General features: G+C 42.1%; 1 protein-coding gene across 2 annotated transcripts in view; it reads right to left on the bottom strand.

The window, feature by feature from the left end:
• Nucleotides 1–465: 465 nt before the first annotated feature.
• LOC133839887 (Ig-like and fibronectin type-III domain-containing protein 2) overlaps nucleotides 466–12,578 on the bottom strand; it is a 51,796-nt gene continuing 39,683 nt past the window's right edge. For both annotated transcript variants that reach the window (XM_062271515.1, XM_062271517.1), the window contains 10 exons: nucleotides 11,962–12,216; nucleotides 11,334–11,671; nucleotides 5,040–5,190; nucleotides 4,818–4,953; nucleotides 4,545–4,737; nucleotides 3,437–3,683; nucleotides 2,701–3,370; nucleotides 1,750–2,057; nucleotides 1,370–1,614; nucleotides 466–1,267 (listed from right to left, as the gene is read on the bottom strand). In XM_062271515.1, coding sequence (XP_062127499.1) covers nucleotides 881–1,267; nucleotides 1,370–1,614; nucleotides 1,750–2,057; nucleotides 2,701–3,370; nucleotides 3,437–3,683; nucleotides 4,545–4,737; nucleotides 4,818–4,953; nucleotides 5,040–5,190; nucleotides 11,334–11,671; nucleotides 11,962–12,216 — 2,930 coding nt within the window. In that variant the 3' untranslated portion in view covers nucleotides 466–880. The remainder of the gene's footprint in view (nucleotides 1,268–1,369; nucleotides 1,615–1,749; nucleotides 2,058–2,700; nucleotides 3,371–3,436; nucleotides 3,684–4,544; nucleotides 4,738–4,817; nucleotides 4,954–5,039; nucleotides 5,191–11,333; nucleotides 11,672–11,961; nucleotides 12,217–12,578) is intronic.

Raw genomic sequence — 12,578 nt, 5'->3', positions numbered from 1 at the left:
ATCATGTCGAGCAACTTACTCAGATATTCTAATAAAAAGCGGAATTTACATACGTTCCCTGTGTACAGAGAGTATTGCGCTCTCTCGCTCATTGTGCTGCGATATAAGAGCTGCCTTTCCGCTTCCCTTTGCCGCTTTCCTCTTTCGTTTTCCCTTTGCCACTGCTGTTGGCCTACATATAATAATGGGTCGTGTCTCCCGCTCTATCTCTCTGTCTACTTATGTGTAAGTCTATATTGCTTAGACACTAGTCAGCGCACAGCGTTGGTAAACTTCAATAACCCATCGCTCCCTTTACATCTTACCCGCTTAGAACGTAATCCTGGGCGGAGTCGACCCGCCCCCAAAGTAACTTATATGAGCATATCTTTCAATATGGTAATATACGCTGCTGTTTACAGCATGAGCTACACTGAGGGAAAAGAAAGATACATATTTAGCATACGTTTTATAGCTTAGATAATGTTTCGTTACCAATTAAATTTATTTTACATAATTTTTGTTGAATCACAGTTACATACTACAAATTTATTACTTTACGCTACCCAAAAATCATTAGCAAACATTTTCTACGCAATGTTACCCAAAGTGTTCTCGCAGTGCATGTCCTCTAAAGATGTCACTGTGTGTGTGTGTGTGTGTAGGGGTATTTGGGAGTGTGTGTGTGTGTTTGGGTGTGTTTATGGTTGCGCTTCGCGCTGTTTACACGGCCTATGTCTACATTTTGCGATTGTATACAGTACACAATGTATGTGTATTGCTGTGCTGTGTGTGTGTGTGTGTGTGTGTGTATGTACATATGTACTGGTATGTGTACTAGCTAAACTTTGATGTCGCTTTTCAGAGTGGGGAGTGGAGTGGGGAGGAGGCGAAGGTTCGTTTATGGCACAAGTTTCTTAAATCCAGCACCTTCTTGGCCAAGCTTGAGCTCTTCATAAATTGAGGGATTTACTTCATTGCACTGCGTGTTGCTGAGCGGGTTGTGAAAATGATGCGCCGCATCTGAGAGGCCATTGCGATGGCCATTGCTCTGATGATGCCTACTGCCATTCGCTGTGGTCCCCGTATCGGGCGTCGCTGTCGCCGTGGACGTGGATGTCGTCATTGTGGCTGCAACACCATGGCCATTGCCATTGTGACTGTGACTGCTGTGACTATGACTGTGGCTCTGACTGTTGCTGTTGCTGCCTTGTGTGTGATTGCTGCCATTGTTATGCGGCTGCTGTTGGTGCTGTTGTGTTGTGATGGCCGATGTCACAGTTGGCAACTGCAATAAAAGAGACGCAGAGAAAGAGAAAGGGACATAGCAGACAGTTATAACATAAGTATGCTGTGCTAGTCTTAAAGCTGCCCCATAATTAATACACACCTGCACCTGCTCCAGACCCCGCGTATATGTGGGATTCTCGAATGCGACATTGCCATTGCCCGCCTTGCCGTGATGCGAACGATGCCGACGATAGAACACAATGGCTGCCGCTGCCAGGAGTATGGCCAAAATGCTCGCCACAATGCCACTGATTGTGCCAACGGCGCTGGAGTAACTGCTGGTTGCCGAGGTCACATGCTGCTCCCCCAGCGTGAATCTAATCGGATCAGTGAGTACGCTGGCACCTGCAAAGCAAAGCGGAGCGACAGACAAGTCTGTAAATTAAGCCTAGACAAACACAGACAGAGAGACAGACGGAGCAACAGCAACTGTAGCTGGTAAGCTATTGATGCTCCATCAAAAGCGAAGAGTTCACGCACCATATGAATTGCCAGCCTTAACCACAAGCTCATACAGCACGTCTTTCTTAAGCCCATTAATGCTTATTGTTGTGTCCTTTACGTCGATGCGTTTTATCTCCAGTACACCCGCCAACATTATCTGATTGTTGTTGCCGTTGCCGTTGCCGTTGCCCATACTTGTTGCATTATTCATGGTATCCGACGTAGACGCAGGCTCCATCGAAGATTCGCTGGGCGACGACGACGTTGGCGGCACTACGGCGGCCTCATGGTAATATATTCTATAGCCGTCGACGGCATTTGGATTCTTTGTTGGTGCGTCCCATCTGTAATGAAATAGTTTTCAGACCGTGTGCATGGCGCCATATTATGAGTGGTAATATTGTTGCAGGCGCAAAACTTGTCTGGAATTTTAATAAATTTAATGCGAACTGGCATTCCGAGTCGATTCCCGGAGTCTGCTTGCTGTACAAACTTACGCTAGGAGCCTAGCAACCACCCACGCTCAATGTACCATCCCCACCACTTCCACTATCCACTATTCTCGGCTATCCATTACACATCCAAACTACCCAAACTCCTCCTCTCCCCTCGTTCAATGTCCGTTGTCCGTTTCGTAGTCGCCTGCTGCGACTTTGTGTGTGTGTGTGTGTGTGCGTAACCTTTGACGTTGACTAAGTGTATTAAAGTGAGATAAAAATCTCAGCTTTAATGGATTTTGCGGTCTATTAGTGCAGTCAGCACACACACATACACACACACTATCACACATGTGTGTGTGTGAACGATGCGAGGATAATGAATGTATTGGCTTGCGTAGCTCGGAATGGATGACTTCACATCCGCCCCAAAGGCAATTCGAGCGAGAGAGAAAAATCCCAAAACTGAACCAAACCGAAACGGACACATAGTTAAAAGATTAAATTTGATAGCTGCAAACGAAATGAAGAAATTCGATTCATCACTTACTTAATGTTCACCTCATTATCGGACATCACGCTAACCACAATGTTCTCCGGCGGACCCGGCAATCGATCACGATTCTTCTCAAAGCAGCCGATGATGGTGCGCGAATACTGCAGACTGCAGATCTCCTTCGCACGCACCGTTTCGCCGCGACACCAGTTGAGGCACTTGCGCGGCACATGCTCCTCGGCACAGCAGGAACGATGGTCGGAGCCATCGGCGGCGCACTTCATCAACTTATCAAAGTCCACAATGCATTCGGGGCGATTGGCAATCGCATCAAAGTCCACGTAGTAAGTGCAGGCATCGCGACATGCCATCGAAACGTTCTGCTCGGCGCAACATTGTGACACATTGCGATTCAGGCTCGGCGTATTACGTATACGCACCGAGACCGGCGTCGTGGAGGAACCAAATGGATTCTCGGCATGGCAAAAGTAATCGCCAACATCGTTGGCTTGCAGCTTGCTGATGCGCAACGACATCGTATAAATCGTCGACACATTAGCAACGGACACATAATAGTTGCCACCTTGGGGCACAGGGACACGTCCATCATGATCGCGCCAGAAGATGGTCTTGGGCGCTGGCTTCGAGTCCACAGTGCAGCGCAGCTCGACCTCATCGCCCACCGAGGCAACTGTAATTCCGGCTGCTTGTATCTTGGGTGGATCTGTGAAGCACACGCAAAACATCAATGAAAAGTCTATTTAATCCATCCGCAAATCTCGCAACTTACAGCAGATGTTGACGCGTCTGGTTGCCTGCATGGGCACACCGTAGCCATTGTCCGCGTAACACGAGACATGCTCCATGTCTGCCGATACATTGTGTATGACCGTCACCATGTGCCGCGAGGTGTCCTGACGCACCAGGTGGCCGCCCACGTACAGCGAAATGGTTGGCGCTGGATTGCCCAGAGCCAAGCAGAGAATGGTCATTGAGCCGCCTTCGGGTATGTTGTCCGCCGGATGCACAGTCGGTGGCTGTTGCAGGAAAAAAGGGAATTCATGTATGAATGACTGACTTTTCTCAAATATTTTATATATACACAGGGCGTGAAATACATGCGACTTTTGAATTTAAGAATTTTACATTCATTAAATAATAATGTGAGCATTTCTTTAGTCAAAAGTTAAAAAATATTTTAAATTTTTCTTTAAATTCACGTAAATAAAATACGATTTTTTTTAATGGAATATTTTCAGATTAAATATCAGAGTTTACATCTAGCCAAAACTTTCTACAGTTAAAACTTTTATTGTCAAAGGAAGTCAAATGAAAAAAAAATGCTGAATATGGGAAAAAAGGGTTTCAATATTGTCTATAAATTCACATTCATAACATATGAATTTAAAAAAAAAAAAAACACATTAAAACTTTAGAAATTATTTTGACTTTAAATTATTTATCAAAGTTTAACAAATTTACGTATCTTAAAAATCTTTCGTATATTAAGACTTTTAAAGTCAATTCAAGTTGAATGAAACAAATGAAATATATAAAAAAAGAAATCATTGAAAAATAAATAACTTGTCAAACATAATGAAATGCTTTCTTTTTCATTAAACAACCTCGATACAAGAACACTTTAGTTCATTTAGTATTCCCTGCTTTCATGATTTCAGAATTTTTTTATCTTCAATGAAATGTTAAATGAAAAATCGTTGCTTCAGATTGAAATAGCTAGACTGGTTTGATTTAGAAATATGTGTTCACGCTTTGCTCTTGAAACCTTTTCATCTTGACACAAGATGTTTTCTTGAAAACTAAACGATTCTCTCCATCTCTGTGTATATATGTACAGAAGTGTGCATGCAGATAACATATATTCTCAAACAAATTACATCGACAAAGGCAGGCAAAGCGGGATCCGTCCATGCGACTAGCGTCTCTGAGGGCAACGAGGAGGCACGTTCTCCCACCGCCTCGACATAGAGCACATGCTGCGAACTGGGCTTCAGATTGATGAGTCGCAACCAAGCCAGCTTTGTTTCAATCTTGGTGAAGCCGTCAGTTTTCATCATCTTGTGATAGACCCTGCAAGAACAATGCTGGCGGTTTAGCAACACATAATAACACCACCAGACTGTGGTTCATTCACCCCGCCCTGGACTCACCTGTAGGTAATGCGCTCGTGTGGATGCGAATACTCTGGTGGCTGCCATGTCAACTGCATCCAGGTGGCACTGTGTGTTAGCACGGTCAGCGAATGAGGCGGCGACGGTGCTCCCCAGGTGTCATTTGAATGTTGCACTACACACAAAAGGAAAAACAAAGGTAGTGAGTCTTCGTGCAAGTGGAGCAATCGAGTTGACCCCAAAATGCCTTGAATGTCTTACCATTTTCGCTAGCAACACTCGATGTGTTGAGCAGCAGCATTGATGCTGGCAGCGATGTGCCAAATTTTCCACGTGCCACAACCGTAATGCGGTATAAGGTATTCTCATCCAAATTGGTCAAATCGATGCTGGTCTCGTTGGTGGTCAATTCCTAAGTGTAAAGTTACGTTTGTATAGTATACTAGAGAAACATGAAACAAACAAAAATGAGCAGCAGCAACAGCAGCAGGCCAAGTGAGACAACAACCGTTGTCGCAGTGCACTCTGCGGTTTTCCTTAGCAAGAGAGGAGTGAGGAGAGAGGAGAGAAGGCAGCGCGCTCTGCCGTCATGATTAGTACTTTTTGTAATTGCCGCGACGAAGCGCAATTTGCGGTATTTAGCCGCAAAATGACACCGCCAGCCGACACTCTACACACTCACACTCAGACACACCCAGCTGCCAACACCATCATCAGCATCATCATCAGCAGCAGCAGCTACATTGTTGCTGCCAGCTGGCATCATATTGTTTCAAAAGTCATTGCCGAAATTGACACAGTATGTATCATACGTATGTATGTTGATGTACAAACTAAAGTGTGTTCTATGTATTCATTTCTCTATTCGCATTCGCATTTTTGCTATTCCGCTGACAGGATAATTCGCTGGCATAGCAGCGACCCACATTAAAAATTGCTTGCGTAATCTGCGGCTACAGCTTGCCGCTATTTCAGAGCTGGCAGCTGACAGTGAATTAGCCAGCATCCGAGTATTGGCTGCAGATGCGCGTTGAACAGCAAAGCTACAGTCAAGCATGCTCGACATTAGTAGTACACATTACATTAGCTACTAAAAGTTGATTATTAAAGTACCTTTTAAGTAGACAATTTGGCAATAATTATACGAAAAATTTAACTTCGAAATTTAGTGGAAATACAAAAATTATTATAATATATTTCTTCATATACTATCCAGAATTAAGCAGAAGATATTATAAATGATAGTACTAAAAATTTAGAAATTAACAGAAATGCAAATATGATTATAATATATATCTGTCCAGCATTAAACAGAAGATATTATAAATGAGTTACGTATTTTAATTAATAGTTTAAACGTTTAAAAAAGGCAGAACAAGACAAAAATTTCAAACTAATTTAGCTCGCTGAAATAGAGCTGTTATTTAAAGCGAAGAATGAATAAAAAAATATTTTTTAAAAACTTTCAGATTTTGCAATTCATATTTCTCATTTCCACATTATCACCAATCTATTCCACCACTTGACTAATTACTCAGCAAATAGCCACTTCAAAAAAGCAATATACTCGCATAATGTGCGTATACTTAATGCGTATACTTATTGCGAATACAATTAACTACTTGCTGATACCGATTCAGATAGATCTAGGCACGACGCATGCACATTCAACACTCGTGTAGAATACCCGAAAGTCGCCAGAAATCCAGTTTGTGATGTTAAACTGTTTGATTATCTTTCAGTTGTCGTTTTTGGACCATTAATTACGCTTTTGGTTGAAAATGCTACAAAATTTATGCCAATGCTGCACTCATCCGTATGTGTATGTGTGTGTGCCAGCGTGTGTGAGTGTGTGGTGTGGCACGCTTATTGCGTAAATGTGTTTTTATTATTTGTGAGTTTTAATGCTGCTGGCATAAATAATCTGTGTGTTCGCACTGATGCCACTGATGATGACAAAGTGTGCGCACACACACACACACTCGCACACTTGCACACTTAAGCGATTTGAAATACGTGACTATCTGCCCCTCCTCCCCCGCCTCCGCCTTCACCGCCACTCAGTCCACCTGCTGCCAGCAGAATGCTACACCTCCAGCCCACCCGTAACAAGACTTTGACATTTTGGTAAGTGAGTCAATGTCAAGCCAACTCAGGCAGCTGACAAACAGCAAATTGATCATTTTATGCTCGTATCTTCGATGTTGTTGCCATTGCTGTGTGTGGTTGTTGATGCACTTTTGTTGTTGTTGTTGTTGCTAGTGTTGCTTCTCTTGTTTTGGCTTGTTTGTTGCTGTTGCACATTTTAATTTATATGAACGCACCGAAACCTCTACATAGCATAGTATCATACATACTTTGCCTCCCTTTTACGGCTTCTCTTTTTTTTTATTTGTTGTTTTGGGCAACGACCACTTGTGTTTTTGATTTATACGCATACGTAGAAGTTCATATATTTATATATATTTGGCTTGTCAGACCAACTATGTGCCAACGGAATGGCATAAAAACAATTAGCTTGGCCTTCAATTTGCCACCTGGGGGTTGTATTCAGTCATAATCGCTGACAAGACGCTTTATTTACTGACAGATGGATATTCAGATTAGGCGTAGACCAATTTCACAATAAATAAAATAAATCTTTTTTGATAAACGCAAATTGTAGTCTTGAATACAATTAAAGATTTGATCTTATATCAAATTTAACTCTTGTTTATTTCGAGCTCAATTTGAAACTCTTCTCTTTAAAAAGAACTCCAAATTTATTGGCATGATACTTCGCACACAATTTACTGAAATGCTGCCGAGTAATTTGTTTTTGCTTTGTGCAAAGTGACATTAAATTAAGCACGAGATAGAATAGTTTTACGACGACTTTCCCTTGAGCCCAAGTCTGGAATTTAGCTACATATTTTTTTAAAATTACTGCACGCTCTTATCTTAAGAGCATTAAATTAAAAAAAGAAAACCTTTTTTGTTGTTGTGTCTTAACTATGCCAAGTACTATCGTCGGAGCTTGGGCCCCACAGGACCTTGTGGACGAAAACAAGTACTAATAGCCCCAAAACACTAGAGCAGCAACTTTGTTGTCACTTTATTATATCCCTTTTGACCAATAATTACATTTTCCACCCCGCAATCTAAATGTGCCACAGTTGGCATGGCGAAAACAGTCCGACAGGGTCCGAAATGAATAATTAATGTGGCCACAAACACGTGCTCGACTCGGTTGGCAGGTTGAGGTGAGCCAGTCCTAAATACCACAAGTAACAGCATCCAAATATGACAGCAAACAGCGTAAACGAATAAATATTCAAAGAGCATTGCGATGACTTGGAATGGGAGCAAGTTGGCAGGACAACAATCCCCCACCCAACTCTTCCTCAGACATTAAAGATATTTTTTTTTTGTATAGTGTACACATTTATATAACCAAGTCCCTGGTTGGTCATTTGCTGGTGGAACGCCTCAAAAAGTCGCATAGTCTCGCAGCGTAATCGATGTCATTTTGAACCCTTTTAAAAAGACTCCCGAAGCGAAGTCTATTGGAATATACATTTAGAATGTATCTAATTGGTGGACTTCGTCTGTCGTCTGTGCAGGATTTTTTACTATTTTACTATTTTATTCGTACGACCATATTAAAAAGTTTTTATGAGCAACATTTCGGGTGAATTTGACAACAAAGAGAAATGAGAAATAAAGCTTGCTTCGCCAACAGGCAACAGCAGCTGCGGCAGTAAAAATCATCACAAAAGTTACGTTCGAGCAGAGCCTCGCCTTCACTTCCTCTGCTGTTCTCCTCCCCAACAAACCTTGCCTCGTAAACCATGCCAACCCTTTCGTGAAAGGACACTGTCCATGATGTTGGCCAGGCTTCGACACTGCTTCAACGATTGCCAATCCTGGTGAGATCATGCTGCCGCGCTGAATAGGAATTGCCAAATTATTGGCACTGATTCAATCGAGCACGACAAACACCCTGGGGTGTCCTTAGCATCCTTAACGTTCGTTTTTCCCGCTACAAACTATTAATATATATGTGTATACGAGTCGACTTCCCTGACTTGCTTTTGTTTCAGGTGTTGCTCATTCGCCACCAAACCAAACTACTTAATGTGAATACAAATAAATAAATTCTTGGCAGTCTGCTATAATTAAACCGAGTCACATATTGCAAATTCTGGCAGAGAGAGTTCTTCTCGCTTTATCTCTCCTGGTATTTTTTGTTAATTTCGCTTTTGCCTTTTTTTTGCCTGGTTAAAATATTTAAACTTAGGCCAAAGTATTTCTGGCACGTTCGAAAGCAATTAACTTTTTTATATACATACTATACAAGTAGAGGCAATAACCGAGGTCAGATGTCAGCTCAACGTGCCAATAACACGCCTGCTTTTCTCCCAACCGATGCCCAAAAAACAGTTTTGTAGATACGTGCGATACACATAGAGATACAAAACGAACAAAAAGAGGAGAAGAGTTTGAATACCACCGATAAAAATAGCGCCATTGCACAGGCAGCCAAAAAGTCTGAGGCCGATGCACCGAGACGCATTTAAACCAATTGACACCAAAATTGTGTGTGAGAGAGTATAAAAGAAGCTAAGCCAGCAGACGGCCAGCCAGCCAACCAGCTCCGCAACAGATGCGCCCGCTTGACCAGGCCAACCTCCAACTCCAGAGCAGAGCAGATCAGAGCAGACCAGCCAAGCTAACCGAGTAACAAAACCAAAGTGAGCAGGCGAATGAATTTTGAACACAAGAGAGCAAAAAAGAACAAAAGCAAAAACAGCAATAGCTACAGCTACAGCTACAGCTACAGCAACAGAGACAGAAATTGAAAAGAGTGAAAGAAAAACACATTGACAAAAACTAAAGCTGGCAACAGCTACAACATGCCTCAGTGCGGCATGCGGCAGCCAGCATGCGGCATGCTGTTGAGCTCGTCTCCAATATCGATTCGATTGGTGTCTAGTGGTGGCTGACTGGCTGGCTGACTGGTTGGCATCATGGGCTGGTCCGTCGATGTCGCCTTGTTGCTGCAACGAGGGGTCGCAGCTTGCATTGAAAACATTTTGCGCGCATCAAAAACGACAATAGCAACAACAGCAACAACAACAGCAACACGCGTCAAACACTTGCCAGTTATTCAGTTATTTTTGCAGCGCATTTTTTTCTTTTTGTTTTCGTATTTGCAAGTTTTTGAGGCCAATAACTCTGCTGATGGCCATGGCTATGACTGCGATTCTTGCCGCAGCAACGTCACAGCAGCAACAGCAGCAAGCGCAGGTGGCGCCGCAAAACGCATCGCACTATGTTGGGCTGTGTTGCGCTCTGTGATGTGTGACAACAACAGTCAATAACTGCAACAATGCCAATGGCAATTTATATGTATATTAAGCCAAGTTCGCGCAGTCCGCGTTTATGGCAAACTTTTCTGTGTCTAGTTTATCGTCACGTTTGCACCGTTAAACGAATAGTTTCAGTTGGCGAGCAGCAGCCATGACACACAGCCCTACCATAAACCTTACTTACAGATTAAGGTCACCCTCTATGCGATAATTGAATGGGAAAACGAACTCCAACGGTTTACAAAAAAAAAAAACGAAATATTTTAATTCTAAATTTGAATACAAAAAATAAACGCAAATAGTTTAAATAAACTGTTAATAAACAAGAAAGAAAGCTGGGCTAGTCGCTGCCTATGTTAAATAAAAGCAAAACAGTACGCTATAATTCTTATAATATACCAATTTAATATACAGAACCTTAAGCTCATCTCATTGCAATAAATAATTGTATTCTTTACAAATTACAAAAATAAGCCGAAGGCTATATTTGGTATATACATATATGTATATTAAAAATATAGCATGCAAGCATAAGAAGTACTGTCGAAAAAAAGATATATACCATATCTTTGTCTTAGGAACTCTGAGATATAGGTGTTTATAAAGACGAACATGGCTATATTGTCCCGGCTGTTGACGCTGATGAAGACGCTGATATAGACTTTGTAGGGTCGGAGTTGCTTCTTTTGTTATAGTTATAATACCCTTCTACTCTATGGGTAGCGGGTATTAAAAATAACCGCTTAATTTAATTCTAAATTTCTAAATTAATTTGATTCTAATAAACGCAGATAGTTTAAATAATCTATTATTAAACATCTTTTTAAAAAGTGCAATAATTATAAAGTGCTTGGAATTCTATTGTTATTACGCTGCTAATCTCAAATTTGTTGTGCCAACCAAGTCTAATAAGCTTACAGTTTTCTACATTTATTTGCATGCCATAGTTTTAATTGCATTCATTAGTGGCCAACGCTTTATTTCATTAAGAGTAACCAGCTTAGCCAAAAATTACTGTTTGTGCGTCTGCATATTGCAGAGTTTGAAAAAAACTTTTGCTATATGAAAGTCATTTTAGTGAAACATGCAGGGATCAGTATTTAAATTGTAAGTCAAAGCTTTTGTTTACTTTTCTCTACTCTCGCTTTCTCTCTCTCCCCTTTTTCTCGTTCTGCAGTTAATAATTAATAATATAACTACTCACATTCTCCAGCTTGGCGATGGTTTCGTACATTGTCATATTATTCACTCGTCCATATTGCACAACAAAATCAATATCATCTGCATTCGTTGCACTTGCAGAGTCCGACTTCGATGTTGTCGTTGTCGATGTCTCGGCTGCTGTCGCAACATCACCAGCCACAATGCCGGCTGCTGCAGCCAGTTCATCGCCAGTTATCATGTCGACAGGCGTTGCCGCGGTGGCGAAGGAAGAGGCTGAAGCTGTTTCCACTGTGGGCGGTGTCCAAGCGAGACTTATACTTCTGCTCGTCACGGATGTTGCATGCACATCTTCTGGTGGTCCGGGTATATTATTTGTGCCTGGCATGAAGAGAGAGATAGAGAGGGATAGATTGAGTTTGAGATAGATGGTAGATGGTAGAACGCCAACGTGAACAGTTGTTTTATAATGCAAGTTTAATTGGCCAATATTGGTTTTGTCTGCCATTTTGTGGGATATACCAAGGAATTGACCAAATAATGTAGCACACACAATGGTGTGCAACAGTGCGTATACTCAACATGCACGCCAGACTCGCCATTCGGCAAACAGAATTAGCCGCAAACACACAAGTGCCATGGTTACGGCTATTCGACTATTCGCTTCTTACCTTCCTCGAAGCACTGCAGAATGTTGCCAGCGTAGGATAAACAATCTGGCACATTGCTCGCCAGCGTCGATGAGCCTGTTGATGTTAGAGTTCCGATGCCCGCTGCCGTCGACGCAGCGGTTGCCGCTGTCGATTTGGTGGAGAGTGCAAGGGGCATAACACCGCGGCAAAGTGGCATGCAGGCATTGATAACGCCACGGCGACTGCAGCACGGACTGTGATCTCTTCCTCCAGCTGCACAGCGTGCCAGAATAGCTAAGGAATAACAGAGAATGTGGTTAATAGTAGACTTCAGCTATGACATGGCAAATTGCTGCGTATCTGTGGCCTCAATTCACGCTTTGAATACATCAATATCCTGTTTGGCTGTGATTTGGACACTTCAACTTTAATCTGACAGTTTTGTTACAAACAACTTTTCAGCAGTCAATGATGCAGAGCATGACTCGACGGGTTTTCTGTCTGCAATTTTCAGGAAATTAACGCAGATTTTACATCTACTTAGAGCCATTCTTCTACACGCAAGTCATCGGCTAATAAGCTTGACATGAGCATAATCAATGGAAACTTTGCTTCAAAGACAGCTCTAGCTTTGCTAAGTAATTTATCTTGCTATT

This window comes from Drosophila sulfurigaster, chromosome 3 (genome assembly GCF_023558435.1).
Source record: "Drosophila sulfurigaster albostrigata strain 15112-1811.04 chromosome 3, ASM2355843v2, whole genome shotgun sequence".
In the NCBI taxonomy this organism is placed as follows: Eukaryota; Metazoa; Arthropoda; class Insecta; order Diptera; family Drosophilidae; genus Drosophila; species Drosophila sulfurigaster.
This window is presented reverse-complemented; position numbering and strand designations above follow the sequence as displayed.